The 19,292-nt window shown below is 45.9% G+C and overlaps 1 protein-coding gene across 7 annotated transcripts; it reads right to left on the bottom strand.

The window, feature by feature from the left end:
- Positions 1–795: 795 nt before the first annotated feature.
- MINAR1 (membrane integral NOTCH2 associated receptor 1) lies at positions 796–18,904 on the bottom strand. Of its 7 annotated transcripts, none has more exons than XM_021537605.2 (4): positions 18,717–18,904; positions 10,030–12,385; positions 8,332–8,586; positions 796–4,570 (listed from the first exon to the last, which is right to left on the bottom strand). In XM_021537605.2, exons 2-4 carry the CDS (start codon positions 12,337–12,339, stop codon positions 4,373–4,375), a joined length of 2,763 nt encoding a protein of 920 aa, XP_021393280.2. In that variant the 5' UTR covers positions 12,340–12,385; positions 18,717–18,904; the 3' UTR covers positions 796–4,372. The 7 variants fall into 7 exon arrangements, with proteins under 7 accessions (XP_021393280.2, XP_021393283.2, XP_021393282.2 ...); XM_021537608.2 differs by lacking the exon at positions 18,717–18,904 and adding an exon at positions 17,340–17,378; XM_021537607.2 differs by lacking the exon at positions 18,717–18,904 and adding an exon at positions 13,122–13,156.
- Positions 18,905–19,292: the final 388 nt, after the last annotated feature.

A 19,292-nucleotide genomic window follows, 5' to 3' on the forward strand; every position in this document is an offset into this window, starting at 1 on the left:
ACAGTCCCTCCACGGGGACCTGTGGTGGCTGCAGCCTCACTCACATGTGAGCAGCCAAGAGTGGAGCTGTTCTCTGGCCCTGCAGAGAGGGCTCAGCATTCCCCATCCTGACCAAAACTGCTAAAGCAACGCACTGAGGGTGTTTGTGCAGCAGAGAGAAGGAAGTCAGCATCTCACATTACTGTTTTCATGTCACTGCACATTGTTTATGTGTCCTCTTCCACCACTGCCCTCTGTAACTTCTGACAGTGGTAGGTTCAGCTCTACCTGTGTTTCAACACCTGGCATTTTAAGACAACATGATTTTGCAATTAACAACTCACAAGCAGCAAATTAAATTCATCCAGGGACCCTAAGTCAACTGACTGCCTGTGCACAGGTGATTATAAACACTTATCTATAGTACTGACATAAAAGGGACAGTGGTTGCATAAACATATAAGTTAAACAAATAGCAAAATATTAGTCATGACCTTGTTAAAACAGTTGATATGGCAAAACTCAGTCATGAAATAACCTATAAAATAAAACATGATTAGTGTCAAGAGCTAATCTTCCAGAAGCCCAAACAATGTGATGCAAAGGGGCTTTTAAAAGAAACCAAACAAATTCATTTTTCATTATCTTCTGCCATCTTATTATTTCACAAGTTAGAAATCCATTAGCAATTCTGCCAAGAACTAGATAGACTGCTTAGTTATCTAACACTGAGACACTCACATCCCATGGCTATCTTGATGTCCCTGGGAAAAAAAAAAAGAAGAAAAGCAATGGAGTAATAAATTACTATAACTGTTTCATTAAAACTTAGGACACTGTAATTTTCAAGTTTATTTGGTGTTATATTTAAATGAACCAAAAGGCAACATTGTACAGTAACATTATAAAATAAAATTATTACATAGTACATTAACCAAAGCCCCATTAAAAAAAAAAAAATCCTAAAAAGTCATTTGGGGACATATCCTACTCTTGCTCTTCTGCACACATGATTTATTAAGCTCATTTAAAGCAGCACTCTTTTTTTTTTAGGAAAAGCAAAATGGAATTTGCCCCCAAAATGGAGTATCTTTTCTTATAGTTTTTGCAGTTTTATCATTTGTAATATATCAAGTTTATAAGGCATAAATACGAAAAAACAGTTCAATATGCTCATCATAATTTTAATTAAGTAATACAATCTAGGACACTTTTTCAATCACACCAAGGATTACAATGTACCTATAGCTTTAATTTCTTTTTTTTATACAAAAGTCTATCATATGGTATACAGTGTATTCTAGTTGGTAACTGGTTCACAAGGTGGATCACGATATTCTTGCAGGTTAATATGTCAGGATTTCACCTAGTTTGTACACTCTGCGCAGGCTTCCTCCTTGCCTGGCTGCTCTCCTCCAGCAGCAGCATCCCATGGCTCCAGCTCCTTGCCTGTTTTAAGAAGGGCTCTGTGCCAGATGCAAATCCCACTGGGAATGGCTTGGGATGTACGTGCCAGTGGTGCCAGGGAGCTGCCAGAGGCAGCAGGGTGTGGAGGAGACGGGAGGGCAGTGGCTCACAGAGGTGTTTGTGGAGCAGGGAGCCAGGCTCTGCCCTCCCAGCTCCCCTCAGGCTCCTGGCACTGTGGAAATGCTTCCAGAAGCTGCAGGAGCTGGATGGAGCCCCAGGAGGGCATCCAGGGCAAACCACAGCCTGGTGTGCAAGGAAACCACTGAGCCGTGGGTGCCTCAAGTAAGGAGGGGCAAAGGCACCTCAGTAAATCAGGAAGCAGCATGGATGCTTGGGATGTTGAGTGCTTGGGTTGGGCCCTCTTCACATCACCCACAGCTCCATAACCTGCAAAGCCTTCCCAGGATTTTGGGCATCTCTAATGCAAGACTCATCTGGTGCCAGCTGGATGAGTTGAACAGATAAACCCTGTGATCAGTAACACCTCCCACAGCCATGTCCCACCTCCCCTTAGGCTGATATTTTCTAAAATCAGACAACTGAGATGCCCTGGTGAAATGCTGCTGACCTGGGGCTGGGGGCAGCAGGGCCAGACCATCCATGGTCATGCAAGAGGGGCTGGAGAAGGCAGGAGCTCTGTCCCCACTCCTGCTGCCCTCCCAGGGTCTTGTCACTGCTGGTGTGGGCAGATGGGGCATTGCCACTGTGCCCCACAGGGACACACCTCTCACCCCAACAGCCAAGCAGGGGTGTCAGAGGGCTTCCTGACATTACCTGAAACCAGGAATGGGTTTTTCTACACAGACAACCAACCTAAATTGTGCATGAGGTAAACTGCAGAGCAGTGTCCTCCAGAGCGTTTTTCACATGTCTAATATTAGATATCTTGCTGGCAGCTCTGAATTGTCCCCAGAGGTTTCTCTACCTGCCTATATTTACTACACACGGATCCTGAGCTCCTGTGCTCAGGTGCTCTGAATCACACCATAACCAAAGGCAGCCTAAAATAGACAGTGTGAATTGCTCCCTCCCTGCTGTGACTCCATCCTGCAGTATCTGGGAGGAAAGAGAAATTATCTTAGTATTATGAATGGGCCAAAGTCATAGAATTTGGGTGAGGATTCAGGCCAGGCAGGCACAGGTTTTGTCTGTGGGCCTATTCTTGTTCTCTATTTGCTGATGGGACATCCAACGCTGTGCTTACCCTTGTTTTTCTGATAGATTAACAGTCTCAGGAATCACCTATCCCTAAATAAAGCACAGCACGTGAGCAGCACATAAACAGCTCTCCAACTGCAGGAAAGAACTGACACACATCTGAAGTCACTACAAAGCCTTCACCTCCCACACACTCTCCCCTCAATACTTTTTTTAAACCAGTCAGAAACAAACAGTGAGTGCAGCACATCCCACAGAGCCAGAGGAAGGAGCATCCAGTGCTTTCTTAGCTGGTGTGCCAATGTGTAGGGAGGCTGCTTCTGAAGAAACCAAAATTACCCTACATAAAGAGCATTCACTAAAAGAATCTCCTTTCCCTTGGAGGACCAGCAAGATCATATTATTTCCTGAAAATCCTTTTTTTTTCTTTTTTTTTCCTATACTTGACAGAAGAGTAATACTGTCTGGATTTTTTGCTTTCACTAACCATGACAGGCAATTTCTGTCCCAGCTTGAGAATTCCATCGAACCTGCTATTTGCATTTGGATTAAAGCATCAGATGGACAATTCCCAGGGGATACAGACTGCTTGCTGTCCAGTAGATTCAACCATCATTCTTAAGTACATTAGCAAGAGGGAAGCAAAAGATCTTCCTGTGCTGAATGCATTGCAGCAGCAGCAAGTTTCTACCAGTGCTGAGAAATTGTGCCCTTAATGTAAGTGCTCAGTAACCACCAGCCCTGCTGCCTGAGGAGTACTCGGAACTGTGTAGAAGGCTTGCAGGAAAAGGACCTCCATTAGTACCCATTATGCTGTGATTTATGTTATGGGCTTAAAATAGCAAAAAATTAAACAGTTCTATTTAACCTAGAGTCTAAAAAAAGGCACAAAGACTTCGTGGGGAAAAAAAATTGAGACTGTTCAGATTACATTTCCAAGAACTTTAACAGAGTGTTGCTTTGACTTGCCAGCTTTGCTTGCTGGCAGGAGTGAAATTGAGACAATTTCACTGTCTGCAGAGGTAAAGAATAACCTTTTGGCAAGGCAAGTTTGCCAGCTCTATGCAAATGTTATTCAACAGAAGTAACTAAAACCTCTTGTGATTGCTTTAAAACATAATCTTTTTGGTCTGCAGCACATTGCACTTAACTAAATACTCAGTGATGATACAGTGGGTCTTAGGGCAAGACCAAATACAAAGAGCCCTTTTTAATCTGAACGTAGGAATGAACTCTGTTCACAGCTACACAGTCTGCTTTCGAACAAATGATCATGAAATACATAAATACTATAAAATAAATACAATACATTCAGAGTTTTCAACACTGTAGAGAGCTGTTAAGACTTCCCTAGCTCCTCAATGTAATGCATATACAACATTCCCTCCTATACAGTGCTACCTCCATCTACCCACACCTCCTTTAAATGCAACATAGCTCAACCTTCCTCTTTTGCCTTGATTCTCATCAGTCACTGATTCTGTAAAACATTATATCATTCCTTTAGGAAAAAAAAATATTGCACTTTTAAAAATGCATAAAAATCAATCTGAGTTCCCATTAACTCCACCACACAGTCTGTTATTTAAAATAGGACTTTGCCAAAAATGTATCTAGCTGTTCTGCGTCCTGCCTTCATTCTCCACCGGGATAGCCTCGGGACATTTCTGCTCAGCGAACTCCTCACAGTTTAGCCAGCAGGCATTTGACACACAGTGTGAGCTGCCCGAGACACACGTGGCTGGGAGTCACAGGTGTGTGCCCAGGCTCAGGATTTCATGGTGCAAATGGGAACCACAATGACCAGGATGACGGTGCAGGCGGCCGCTGCGATCAGCGCAGCGATCTTGCAAACCTTCGCTCGCCGGAACTCGGCTTCCTTCCGCTTCAACAAGGAATCGTAGCCAGGGGTATAAATGTCTTCCATCCAGTACTCTAAGTTGTTGGGGTTTAAAGATTCTTGAGTCTGAAAATGGAAAGGAAACAGTTGTTAGTTGTCTGGGGTCTGCCATTAAGAAAATAAGTAAGCAAAGCAGATGTTCCTGGAGGCCTCCCAGCTGCACCTGAATTTGCTGTCAGGATAAAGTGGGTTATTGCCACTTCTCACACCCCTTCATCTCCTGGTCCCAATTCCATAAAGCTGACGAAAGTGGTAAAAAAATACTGCAAAAAATAGACTCCTGGAACAGTAAGATTCTGCTCCAAAATCCCTCACGTACCTCTGATTTACCGGAAACTTCGTCACCCTGGATGGCATTTAAATAAGATCTCTTTAATCTGCTCGACAGCAGAGGTGTCAGCAATGCCGGCCTGTTACTGTTAATAATTTTTAAATTATTAAAGCTCAGCTGATGGGAAAGGTTCTTAATATATGCTCCTCATGCACTACATTTCATAAAGCTAACCCTAATTTTGGCACTGTGACTTGCTTGCAGGGCATGATAACCCAGCCCATCCAGCACCCAGCCCTGCTGCAGGGGCAATTTACAGACCCCTCCTCTGGAATGGTATTTACTGGGGACACAGGCAAGGGACACAGGCAACCTGCAGAACTTCATCAGTATTTCCATCTGAATTACTTGGTTTTTATGTCTTACAGCTTTTTGTTCCTAAGCATTTATGAGCTCTTAAAGCTTTTCATTTCAACTTTGCTTGTTTTTTACCCCCTTTAACCTCTATGTTAGAGGAAAATAAGAGGAAAACTGGGGAAACCCAAACACTACACATTATGTTGAACTTATCAGCAGAAAGCAGTTAAGTAAAAAAAAACATTTTGAAAAATGACAGCATTTCCCCAAAGCTGTCTCCTTTATCTGAGGCTCCAAAATCCCATTTCTTAAAAAAAAAAAAAAAGAAAAATATTCAATATAAAAATATTATGGCAAAAATACCCTAACACACACCATTTCTGTGCTTGTAACAGTCCTGATCCAAAGCTTGTTGGACCCTGCAAAGAAACTCCAGCTGACTTGAGAAGGATTTGACTAATCCTTTAGCCTTTAACTGACTAATTCAGATTTTGTGGCCACGAGCTACTGGCTGAAACTTTGCTTTTCCTGATAGCAGTATTTATTTTATGTAAAGAACTTCTAAAAGAAGTGATTTTATAGCAATCTCAGAAATAAACAATAAAAATTGAGCAATGGTTTTATGATCATTTAATGGACACCTCTATGATAGTGTTAGGATGCTGAAACAGGGGCCATCAGCCACATCTGTGATTTTATCTTTAGTGCATTGAATGACCTGTTTCAGCATTGGAAAAAAGGCAGCAATCTCATCTCTAAAGGCATCAGAAAATAGCCTGATACTGTTTCATCCCAGTGGATCATCATACACAAAGCAAAGCAATGAATCTCACACAGAGCCCACACCTGGGACAAGCTTTGGGACTGACTAGTTTTGCAATTTCTTTTTTTGAAGGAAAACCCAGCAGACTTGTCAGGCTCCAGGAGAAATTTTAAGTAAACAAAGGTAAAAAAAACCCAAAGATAGGCATACCATGCTTCAAGGAAATTGCAGTTTTGGACCCATCTGCCTTGGCATTGACCTTTTAACTACTTCAGAAGGAAGATGCATTATTAAAAAGGCCCATTACTGTTAATCAGCTTCCTTTCCCATTTCATTGCCAGACGTAGGAATGTTCATTAAGGCATAATGTATTTACTTTCAGTTCTAATAAACTTAATCACTGGGAAAAAAACCCACTCATCAGTCTGTGTCTATTTTTTAAGTTCGTCAGTAAGCTTCATTATAAAGTCTAGACATGGGCTTTGCAGGGTAGATGCAATTCTGACAATCTTTTTGGAGGGAGAGAATCAAACCAGTAAACTTCTATCACCTTTATCCTAAAGGTAAATGATGGCAATAAGCCGATTTCTCTGGTTTGCTCACAGCCATGCAGAGCTGCTTACAGAGAACACAACAGCCCAACGAGAAGCAGATGGAGAACACTTCTCCCAAAGGGGCTTTGCTTCCAAATATCACCTCCCTTATTGCCTCACACAGCAGGTAAGTGATGCTTTGTGACTGCCTGCTGCACTGGAACTTCTTCCAGCCTATTCCTACTCTAGCATACAGTCTGCAATGCAAGGGTTAGGAATTTAGTAAGCCCTCTAAAGCTTTTAATACCCAAAAAGCAGCAGGGAGTTGAGGCAAGATGCAGCCTGCTCGCTTTCTCTCTGAGTGCACTTCAGCCACAGCAAAGAGCAGGGGCTGGTGAGGACAGGGAAGTTTGCATGAGCCAAGCAAGGAGGTGAATTTGTCGCGCACAAATTCCTGCACAAACACTCATGGGAGTTGCACTACAACACTGTGTGGTTGATGGTTTCAAATCCAAATCAGCCAGCTCAGAATCCTGAGGCTCAGAATCCTGATGCTTTCCTAGGGATTAGTCTGATGGGTTTGGAGCTGGCACCTAACCACTGAGCCATTGAGGGCTGACATGGAGCAGCAAAGACTCAGACTCTTCCACGCAACTTTCCCTGGCAGACAGCTGTGGAGACAAGCAGACTCCCTCCCTGAGCACAGCTGCACCCCACAGACTTCTGCCCACAGAACCCAAAATGCCTGAGATCAGCACCAGACCTCTCCACTGACCTACATTCTATGTTGGTGCAGCTCTCTTTATTCTGTGATGTCCATGTGGAGAGTGGGGTAAAAGAGGACGAACAGGAAATGTCAGGGGTCTATATAGACTTTGGACAGGGTGGGCTTCTCTGGCTCTCTGCCAACCCCGTTGGGGCAGGAAGGAGGGGTCCAAGGTTATCTGATCAGAGTCACAGGGTCCTGGTGCAGGGGGCACAGAGTGCCCATGAGCTCACTGTAACAACATTCTACTGTCAAAGTGCATATAAAGGATACACAGTTATTTGCACATCAGTGTCGATATCATTGTGCGACACGTTTTGGGTTTTGAGACCAAGAAATTCAACATTTCTTTGGTATTGACTAATTTTGGATGTCATTCTTCAGATCTCCTCTTTAAACTTCTGCACAGGTATCTTCCCTCCTAAAAGATGCATTGTGTTTATCAGACTACACAGGGTATCCAATGTGGGTGCTCATTTTATGTCAGGTTTGTGATTTTGTGTTGGGAAAACATTAATGCAAAAAAATTTGAATGTGTCTCCTCTTCTTGTTGCACAAGAGCCTGCACACTTATGAGCTGAACCAAAATGCAAACTAGACACAGCATTAGTTGCCTGGCTGGTTTCCAACAGCCACTTCAAAGCTTCCACAGTGATATGTTTCAAAACCAGTCATGGTATTGAACATCTTCTACAAGTATTTGATGTCTTGTGTTCCTAGTAAAATGGAAAAAAACTCCAAACCTAGCATTGCAATTCCCTGTGAATAATTCAGAGGCAGAAGAAAAGGCAGTAGCTCCAGCTCCTGCACCACTCTGCCTTGCTGCAGTTAGGGGCCAGTTCACCCCTGCACTCCCTTATTCCCAACTCTTCTTTAGAGCTACTAAAGCCATGATGGCTTAGAAGACATCTCTCCATTGCAGAATAAGCTGGGACCACCAGCCTGTCAAGGATCACCATTCAGCAATGAAACATTCACATTCTACATTGTCCCTGGCCAAGATGGATAGGGATCAGCAAGATTAGAGACTCAACAATCCACAGCTCTTTCCTGAGCTATCCAAATCCCTTCTTAAATGCATATTCTGGCAACATCCATTTGCAATCAAGCCATTCAAATTAAACAAATGAGACTTACTTGTAGATCCAAGGCTGCAATCTTGCCTTTATCCCCCGAATTCCTCGTGTATTCCTCTATGGTCCATGATGGCTGGGCACGTTTCACTTCAGCCAGCTCTGTCAACCTCATGTCTGTGTAGAGAGGGTTGCTTTTCATGTGTGACTTGAGTGATGCAGGGTAGGGATGAGGACTAAAGACTTGTTCAATCAAGAAAGCATCTTTTGGCTGTTTAGAGAGTCTATGTGGCTGTGGGATTTCATATTGCCTGTCTGCCTGCAATAGGGTTTAAAAGAATTTGAGAGAAAAAAACAAGACTATGAGGGAGTTAAACACAAAAGACAGAGATATTCCTTTCAGAAGCACCGTATGATAAAAAAATAGACCAGCTAGGATGAAGGTTTTGGATGGCCTTCATCCATTTGCCCACCTTCTTCTCACAAACCAGCCAAAGAGGTATTGAGGTATTTTACAGACACAACTCCAACACGAACACAATACTGATGAAGCAGAAGAAATTTAGGGTTTGTGCTGTTCAGAGATCAAAAAAATATTCTGAAAATGGCCCTGACATCCAGAGAAGCCCAGATCTGCAAAAGCTGAGAGACACGAGCAGGCTTCCAGGCTTCTGTTTCCAGATCAAATCCAAACATGAAGTATTCTTCAGAGATACCCCCAGCCTAACACTGCAGCATCCATGGTACCATCCAGTGTCAGCCACAGGCCTCTGAAGGAGTCTGGAAGGGACTCTCAAAATCACCATATCATCCTAAGCAAAGACACGTGCACGAAAGCCAAGGTTTGGGCTGACTGAGGATGGCCTTCTTGCCCCTCTGCAGTCTAGCAACAACCCACGGTTTATGGTTTCTAGTTCACCCAATTTTCCATCAAACCTCTTCCTCTCTTTTCTCAACCCTTCTCTGCCCTCACTCCCTGTTGTAAGAAGGCACAGCTTGCCTGTCATGCGCTCACAAGTGACAAGGGGCTGCAGACCCCTCCCCAAACAGAAACAAGCACCCACCCCGTGCAGTTTCACAGAGCAGCGGCCAGAGCCCTGCACAAGGGCAGCCAGGACATCCATGGGGTCACTGAAGGGGGCACAGGGAAGCTGCTGGGAGGATGGGCAGAGTTTTTCTGCCCAGCCAAACCAAGAGCACAGCTAGGCTGCAGTTCCACAACAGGAGGCTTAAGATTAATTTAAATGACTATGAAAAGTCAGATAGAGAGAACATAACTACAATGAGCATCTCACAGCACACATACAAGGGTTTTTTTTCCTTGAGGGATTTGAATCCATCTATTTTGTTGGCTTTTAAATATGTACATACCTCTCTGAAAAAAGCCACCACAATTCAATTTGAAAATATCCCTTCCAAAACAATCACTAGACAATTTCAATTTTCCCCACACCCTTTTCACCAAAGCCTTCTTATATTGCTGCAGATGATAAAGAATACCATCACCTTCGCAAGATGTCACACCCACATTACCACCCTTTCTTTTCAAAAAAGCAAAGCTTTTTTGAAGCAACTTGGGCATTTTGCAGTTGCCAAGCAAAAACCTACAGGTACAAAATCACTCAATTATGATAACAATAAAGGCAGGCATAACATGGCAGGGCAAAGCATTGTCATACCCTGAGGCTTGTGATGACTATGGAAAGCATTCATAACCACATTATTTTTAAGCATTTTTTATGTGAGTTAAAGTTGAAATTACCTCTTTAGATTTCCTGTGCCAGTCCTTATTTTCTCCTCCATCTCTCTCTTTCACCTCCTCCTCTGCAATGCCAACTTGGTTGGTGTAGGTAATAGCTCTCCAGTCTCGGGGAGAGTTTGAAATACTCGCTATTTTGGATTCGGTTGCACTGTTTTCTTCTGTTAGTGATCTTGATGATCTCCTAGTAAACAAACTTTTTTTTAAGGCTTTTACTCGAAGACTCTCACTATTACTTCCACTGGCATCTGAGCAGCACCATTCTGGATTATTCTCCAGCTTGCCCCCATGAGGAGTATTGTGGCACTGAAATATCTGCGGGGAGTTGCTCTCATCTGACGCGGCATCGCTTGTCAAAGAGTTGAGATCTATTTGCACACTGACCTTCTCTGGCTGCTGGATTTTTTGATCCAGCTTGCTTAATTTTCCCAGGACTTGAGAGATTTCCTCTCGGACACCTGAGAGAGATTCCAGTTTCTTCTCTATTTCACCAATCCTCAAGACTAATTTGCAGACACTGGTTTTCAGTTCATCATCTGTGTTACTGACATCTGTCCTGACCACTTTATCCAGTTTGTTACAGGCACTCCCATTGGAGATCTTAGTCAAATTGTGCTCAGGTGAGCTCTCACAGTCTGATTTATGCACCTGAGACAAGGAACCAGTGCTGTTGTAGCACGAGGACTGCATCACTCCCGTGGATCCGCTGATACTCATGTCATCCAAAAACCGGAAAATGTCACTGATGTCATCGCTCACGATTTCAGAGTCGTCATCCGACTGCTTCAGAGAGTGCCGCTCGCCGTACTTGGCTTGGCCTGCTGCACACAAATCCTTGCATTTCTTGTGCTCCAGAACCTGCTGCTCTGTTTGTGTCCCAACACTCATGGTCCTGTCAATGCTTAAGATCTGGACAGAAGTACAGTTAATGCTTTTATCCTTAAACTTTTTGACTGGCTCATGTTTCTCCACATCTAGAATGGAAGGAATTTCCTTAGGTTTATGCCCGTTGGGTTTCACAGCATAGTTTGCCTGCATAAGTGGCTGCTGATCCTTTGCATTTAGGTAGGACTGATGCCTGTCAACTGAAGTAAAGTTTGGAGATGGGTTGCTCGAACTCTGGTATCGTGATTTCTCTTCAGACTGCTTCCTATTAAAAAATGAGCGCTCAAAGTCAGGGACCTCCTCAGTATTTAAACTCCAGCTTTTAGCTGGCCAGGCAGTTTGCTTGGTTGGCTTTCCAGTCCACTTTTTGGTTTCCTGTGGTCCAAGAACAGTAGTTGGGCCAAAATATGTTGAAGCTTGAAGATCATCTAAACTTTCATGCTTCACTCGCCTTTTGTCCGGTATAGGAGAATAAATTGGATTCAAGTACTGGCTGCTGTATGGCATTTCAAAGCTGTGGTTGAAGAAAGTCTGCTTAGAGCTTTCTTTCCTGTTCTGAGGCTCTCTGTGTCCATCTTCTGGTGTCTTGTTGGATGGTATTAAGTTGGGAGATATTGTAATCAGATTATGAAAATCTTCTTTGAATATATTTCTTTTCTGGACACACGACTGCATCATGAACGGCTCATCATTTGAAATGAAAGTTTCTTTTATGCCTGCACTTATAGGCAAGGAATCCTGGTCTGAAATAGATTCATTTTCAATGTTCATGGGGAAGTACGTACTCTGCATCTCACACGGTGGGGACGTGGCGATGGAGTAGGAAGCCAGTGCCTGCAGCCTGTCCAGAGAGGCAGCCCGGCCCTTCATGTCCTTATTAACACCGAGCAAGAAGTTGGGCTCTGATGAGGGGACGAACTGCTGGCAGTCTTTGCAGTCCATCTTTCTGCATTTCGAAGACCTTCTGACTGGAAAGCCCCGGTTAAAGTCCTGGTCGTTGAGCTCACAGTTGGGCACGCAGTCAAGCACACAGTCTGCCATATTGCAGATCTCTGTGTCAGACCTGCAGGACTCAAAGGACTCCTTCTTCTTCACTTTGTGCCTCGCAACTGGAAGCTTCTCCTTGGCCACTCCCCCGTTCATTTGTATGAGGTTGAATATTGTTACTATATCTGCTGCAACCATGATTTTCTTTGATTGCTGATTGTTTACAGTGCATCTCATTTTGTCTTTGAACAAAGTCGCTGGGAAATTAGGATCCAGGCAAGCTGTGTAAAACAGCACGCTTCTGAGCTTGGCCAACTGGGATAAATCAAACCTTGCACACAGGGACTTGCAGAGATCCTGGTAAGAAACAGTATTCTGCTTGGTGTCCAGCTCCTCCAATATCTTCACCAGGAAGAGCGAGGATTCCTGGTTGGACTCCATGGCTTAAGTGTATTTTGCCGTTTAGCCTGGAAACCACGTTCCACTTCTACAGCAACACAAAAAAGATTGTAAGTCACCCACAGGTAATACCCAGGGCCTTGCAACTCAGCTAGAGATGGGGCCTGACTCCCTAACCATGCCATCCAGTGCTTGCTTTCATAACCTATCCTCATGCTCTGAACTTCAGGCTGCAATTCTGGCATCCAATAAATCAATACTTAAATGGAATCAGGGTTTTATCCGAGAAGGCTCCTTTATGCCAATGTCTACTAAAGCAACCAAGTGAACAAACAGCAGAAGCTTTGGAGAGGCTGAACTAATGGCAGATAGACAATCCCAGCCAGCACAGAATTTCAGTATAGAATTTCTTACCAATTTATGAGTGGTTCAAAGCACAGTTTGAGCATCAAATTGTCTGCAATCATTCCAGTCTTAGCCTAACCAGGGCTGATCTACTGCACCATGACATGTTTTCATATCTGAATGCAAATGGCTCTGAGGAAGATTTTCTGTCAATAAACCTCTGACATGTTTTTAGAAGTTATCTGAGAACATAATTGCCATCTTGCTTACTTCAAACCATTATTTTCTCCTCTACTCTGAATTATCTCCTTTGGATACTGTGGCAATTTTTTTCCAGGAATACCTTTTCTTAAGTATAAGATTCAGGAATGGAAAATTTGCCAGGTCCCACATGAAAAGTCTGCATGAGCCCCTTTTGGACTCTGGAGTCCAAAATTTAGCAAAGAACAGAAGGAGTTAAAAAAAAAATCTTACTGAACCTTGAAACCAATCCAGCAGATGTTAGAGGGCTGGCTGCCAATCAGGATGGATTTGAAGACAGAGAAATATCAAGGACAGAGAACATCCTCTTCAGTGCTGTGCTCCCAGTAAGCCTAGGAGTGCATTTCCATTCACCATCCCGAAATGACAGGGCAGAGGTGAAGAGCAAAAGCTTCACATTTATGTGGATAACAGGAACAGCTTGAACAAGGACAGCTAACACTAGCAAACATCTTGGGGAGAATATAAACCCCTGCACTTTCAGAATTGAAACCAACCTTTAGCTACTATGGATTAGGAAAAGATGTTGACAATTTTTCATCCATCTATTGTGAATATCCTTGTTGGTGTCTCTGTTGTTGGCTACTAGGAAAGACAGAGCACAGGCTGATGCAGTCTGCCAATTGCTATGTTTGGTCACTCTGTCTTTGTTATTCTTACTGATAAGAATGACAAAAATCTCCACAGTTTCCCAAAAAGGTATGTTATCTTCTCCCATTCACTCCCACCCTTTGATGACCTCTGGAACTGGCCTCTCCTCCATCAAGTGCAGAATATCCACCCAAATGGCAAAGCACTGAAGTCAACATTGCAAGGTTTATTATTACTCATTCTAAAAAGAACCTTTTGGTCAAAAACCTCAGGACTCCTGAGCACCACTCCAGAATCCTGGGCTCCTGTTTCATCTCCTGCCCTGACATTACACATCAGTGATTGCTATCAGTGTCAGAAGTCAGAGTACTTCAGCTGTCATAACAAATAGTTACCCAAAAGAATGAGAAATAAGTCTCCATATGAACTCAGTTGTTTATTTAAATAACATCTTTCTCTACTGTGTGTGATCAGGAGCTGAGCAGCAGCAATATGAATGTATTTCTGTGATTGTAAACACAACTCTCAGAAAGGGATGGCTACAGGGATTTTCCAACACCTCTGCTGCATGCATGTTTGCTTTTAAAGCTCCTGTATTATGCACAGCAGCACAACTCTTCTGCCAGCTGACAAAAGAGAAAAAATGTTTTACTGTTCTGTGCTCAGCTCCAAGAAATAATGCAAAAGGCTGGAGGAGGGTGCTTGTATCCTTTTTCTCTCAGCAGTGTGTGCTTGGAGGCACAGCCTCTTTCACAGCCTGCCTTTGTATTTCTCTGACATGTCACCATAAATGATGCTCCCATGCTAGATCCAAACTCTGCTAGTTACCACCGAGGCTACCAAGTTCTCACAGAATAAACTTCACGTGTGGAGCTCAGAGACATTGCCAGCTGACAGGGGACTGGCATTCCAAGTCAATTTTCTGCATGTTTTAAATCTGCCACTTGGGACAGGAGCGAAAATATGTCTTTTTGTCACCTCCAGGATTGAACACCAGCAAGAGCAACTATCTCCTCCTATTTGTAAATTCACAGCTTCTTGCCAACCCCTCACCTGGATATACATTTTCACAGCCTGATGCACACCCTACACTGGCCTGCCAGCAGCCTGCCTTCTCCCCACTCACACTCCTGTAAAACACCCAAGTAGCCAGTTTGTGCTAATGTATTTTTGAAAAGTGACAACCCATTTTGTTCCCCACCCTTCTGTCGTTACTCTCTCATCCCAGTGAGGATATCCTAGGTATAGCTCCTTGAAAATCTTTGCTTTGCACCAAACGATTCTTTGTGTCATCAGAGGTTTTAATTTCAGGTTTCTGACCACTATGAATCTGGTAAAACTCAGATGCAGCCTGATTTGCAAGGCTGCTGAATGATGACAAGTTCAGTAAGCTGGGTGAAAGCCCTGCTGCATACCCCCAATCTTCATGTTGCTTTGAAACAAGGGTGACCAGGAGAGAGCTGAACCTGCTCAGGTGGGAATTCAGCCAATTCATTTAACTGAGACTCAGCTATGGGAGGTGGAAGCTGAAAAGGCAGGTTGCAAACTCAGATATAGCCCTTGAGGAAAAGAAAGCTAGCTAGGAGCTGGAATAATTTCTCCTTTACCCTTTGGCTGTTCACAAACAGCTCTGTGGTGTGAGAGAATTTCAGGTGTGAAAGATATTTCTGGGCTTCAGCCTGACCATGGAAATGAGTGCTCCCTTGTGCCAGAGCATCAGAAACATTGCTGCTAGTGGAGCATCAACAGATTGGGGCTGTGAAGAACAGGATGTACTAGCCCATAAGGATAATATATAAGGGCCTTGAAATCTTGTTTCCTGGTTCAGGGATGTAAAAACCTGCCAAAAATTTTAGTGGCACTTTAAGCTCCTCTGTCTCTTGTCAAGGTTCCTAACAGCCTGCAACAAAGACAGGTGCTTCTTGGCAGGCCACCCCAGGAGCTGCCACATCCCGGGTGCCAAGCACTTGGCCATGCACCATCTCAGCCATTATGTCCACGTTCATTCAGTGTCTCTCAAAGCAGGACCAGAATAGAGCTAGACATTGCACACAAATGCAGAGCTCTGAAATAAGCACAGGAAGGCCTTTTAAATAAAGTACAGGGTCACGAATCAATCAAAAGCAGCAAATGCAAGCAGCCACAGCAAGAGCAGCAGCACAGGGTCTCCTCAGATGGCCTCAATTCCACCAAGGTCCCCGTGCCTTACCCTCACTGCCAGCAGCCACACACATCCTCCAAACCCCCCCCTCAAACTGACTTTGGTCTCCAGACACATGGAGCTCCCCAGACAAAAGGATAAGATCTGGCTTAATTATTTTCACCAAGACCATCTCTGACCAAAGGAGCCACTTAACATTTCATCCTTAATGATTTTGTTATATTAACACTGGAAGGGCTGCTTTGACTCAGCTTCCCGAGATTTGACATTTGCTGCTCTAATAGCACAATTATATCCCAGCATGGGCTTGTAGAGCATCAGATTGCACAGCCAGTCGATGGGGGCTGGCTCTCCTAGCACGCAGATGAGCTCCAGACTTACCACAAATCGATGTCTTCTTGCCCTGCACCAGGAGCAATGAACTGAGCTCTCATCTTACCACTAACCCACTGTCTCAGCCTCTGGAGGAGAAGTCCAAGAATATTACAATTGCAAGCTCCATCCCCAGCGGACCTTTCTGCTGCACAAAGGGAATATTCTGTTCTATTTTCTGGTGTCTTTAGGAACCAAGCCTCCATGAAACCTCTCCCCTGTGGTTCTCCAGACCAGAGGAATCTGCACACTCTTTCATGCATCTTGCTTTCTTGCAGGAAAACCAGAATGCCCTTCCCATCCTCACCACCTCCTAAATCAGCAGTGGGGTAGGGGTGATCCCCTCATCTCTTGACTACCCTATAATTTGCCATACACAGGAATTCATTAAATTAGTACTGCTCCCCAGTTGCCCTGGCTGCTTTCCTGTGACTCCTTCAGCCCAAATCCTGCCCTGCCAAGTGGTCCAAGGGCAGCACACACTGGGGTAGATAAACCCTAGCACAGGATTCAAGAGACAGTCCCACCACTTGACTTCCCTGAGCAGCTGCAGGGTGGCAAGGTGCCCTGCACGAGTCTGAATCATGGCCACTGGCATACAGACCACGTTCTCTTCCTCTCTTATTTCCTCCTTCATTTCCTTCCCTGTTCTTTGTGCCACTGACATTGGCTCTCCCGGTTTCCCAATACCCACAGCAGGTGCAGCTAACACACAGATGTGACTGCTGGAGTCATCATTTCCCCTCTCCCTTTGATTTGCCAGCCAAGAGGGAAAGAGCATCCTCATTTTGTTCCCCCCACGGTGACTAAAGGGCCACCCTAGAATGCCACTACAGCAACACAACGGCAGGCAGCGAGTGATCCTTGCATCCATCCCCTCAGAAAGAGCCAGCGACTTCAGCACAGCACAGCATTAATACAGAGCCAGTGATACGCTGGTTTACTATTAACTTGAGCTCATACATCATTCAGCCTGCCTTCCCAACACCAGGTACTATAAAACAAGGCAGGCGACGGTTGCCTTACGTTAATGTAACCCATCAAGATGGAATTCAGTTCTTGTTTTCTCCCACACTCAAAAATCCATTTCTCTGTCAAAACATTAAGAAATTTCTGATGAAGGAATGGGGACCTTGAGCCCCATCTGGCTTCCACTGCACACAGGCACAGGAGCTGGCACTCAGGGAAACAATGCCCATTTCCACACACCTTATTCCTCCTCCTCCCTCCAGCCTTCTGCTGCTCATTAAAAAGAAAACTAAAACACACACTTTGGAGCCCTGCCCGTGCAATGGCAACTGCTGCTCTCCACCTTTCATTGAGAAGTCCTCCTGACCAGTCTGACACGGGCTGCCTCCTCCGGACCGCAGCAGCAGGGTGGGCTCAGTCCCGGCGGGTGGAGGTGGGTGCTGGCTCCCTGCCTCGCCGGTGTGGTTTTTATTCACTCCTTCAGAGCCGGAGGGAAGGAGCACCTGCACGCCGGGAGCTCAGGGTGCCTGTGCACCCGCTGTCGCCAGCGGCTCGCTGCTGCCGGGCACGGGAGCGATGCACAGCCCGCATCCCCCCGGGCATCCCGCTGCCAGCCTCCTGCGAGGGTCACCGGGGCTCGCTGGGCACGGCCCTGGAAGAAGCTGCTGTTTTCTGGCTCTTATCTTGCGTGAATGAGCCCTGGAAAACCGCGCTTTACAAACCCAGCTCCTTAACAGAGGCAGGCTCTGCTGTAAAAGGACTCTGCACAACACTTCAGCTTCCCCAGCAGCCCAGAATTCAGCGGGTTTTAAAGGGTCTGAGTGCATATATTAATAGGGAACTTGTGGATAAAAGCAGTGGAGCCTCACGGCTGTGCAAGAGCTCAAGACGAACAGGGTTTGCCATTGATTTTTCTTGCATAGTAACATTAGGTTGATTATTTGCACGGTTCAGTTATGCAATCCAGGTTAAGGTATCTACGATCTGGGAAAGTGCAATAATTCTAAAACCGTGAAATAAATTACTTGAATTATTACTGCATCATATACTCTTGGTTATTCTTTGCCAACTCTTGGCCCATTCAGACACACACAAATACTGTCCTCCAAATGCATTATTAGAGCACATCCAAGCCACTTTTTTACCGGAATTTCTGTATAAGGAGACACCATTAAAAATACTGACAGACAAACACAAAAAAAGCCTAATTTAATTAAATGTGAGCAATTTATCCCATCTGAGGACAACCTGGATTTTTGCACACCAAGTCTACAACAATCTCACTGCCATCCTGCTCCCTTGCCCTGGTGGGTGCAGTTTCCCTGATCCCCATTCCTTCAGACTCCGTTTGGGGGTTGGGGTCCCTGGGGCTCAGCCCAAGGGTCACCCACTTGCTCCTCTCGAGCAGATCCGGATGTACGGGACTAAAGTGGAGCTGCCAAAGTCCTAGACGGAGTTTCACGATTTTGGAGTATCCCTTTTCCTAGAGAGCTTAACAAAAGAGGCAGGACCCCGGGGCACCGGTGGGGACCGCAGGGGCTGAGGGGTCTCTTACCTGCACTTACTCCTCCTTCTCCCAGCCCGGCGGGGGGAGCCGGTGCTGACCCCGCTCCCCGGCACCTCGGGGTGCTCAGCGCATCCCTGGCGCTGGAGATGGGGAGCTCTTGTCCTCGGCGCCCCTTTCCCACCGCCCCGCGCCCCCTCCGCACCTGGGGCTCACCTGCGGGCTCCGCCTGCCTCCGGCGCGGGCAGCGCGGCCGTCAGGGCTGGGTCTGCCGCTGCAGCAGCCGCTTCCCGGCCAGGAGGAGGAGGAGGAGGAGGAGGAGGAGGAAGAGCCCGAGCCTGAAGCCCCAGCAGGATGCCATAGCGCCGGGCTGCGCCGACAAAGGCGGCAGCAGGTTGGCATGGGAGGAGGGAGGGAGGGGAGGGAGGGGAGGAGAGAGGAAGGAGAAGGAGGGGAGGCGGGAGGGAGGGGGCTGCACAGGCCGAGCCTCCCGCGCCGCCCGGTCCCGCAGCCGCGGCAGGGCTGCCCCGCCGGCCCCGGCGCTGCGGCAGCGGCGGCCCCGGCTCCGCAGGGACGGGGGCCGGAGGGGCCGAGGCTCCGCTCCCCTAAACCATTACATCCCTACTGTTTTTGTTACTGGGGTGAATCCCGGCGCTCCTCGGGGCGGGGAAGAGCGCTCGGCTCCACCCGCACCGCCAGCCCCGCGGTCCGGGCAGGGCGGGCACGAAAGGGGATCCGGGACAGGAGCCCCCGACTCTTCCCAGCCGGGGACAGGGAGAGCAGCGGTCTGAG

This window comes from Lonchura striata, chromosome 11 (genome assembly GCF_046129695.1).
Source record: "Lonchura striata isolate bLonStr1 chromosome 11, bLonStr1.mat, whole genome shotgun sequence".
Lineage (NCBI taxonomy): Eukaryota > Metazoa > Chordata > Aves > Passeriformes > Estrildidae > Lonchura > Lonchura striata.

Bases quoted from the DNA above. Each gene is read 5' to 3' on its own strand.
- MINAR1 (XM_021537605.2), bottom strand. From the start codon at position 12,339: ATGGAGTCCAACCAGGAATCCTCGCTCTTCCTGGTGAAGATATTGGAG. The intron at 8,587-10,029 runs GTAATTTCAACT...ACCCTATTGCAG, and splicing joins GGCACAGGAAATCTAAAGAG to GCAGACAGGCAATATGAAAT. The intron at 4,571-8,331 runs GTAAGTCTCATT...TTCCATTTTCAG, and splicing joins TTGCAGCCTTGGATCTACAA to ACTCAAGAATCTTTAAACCC.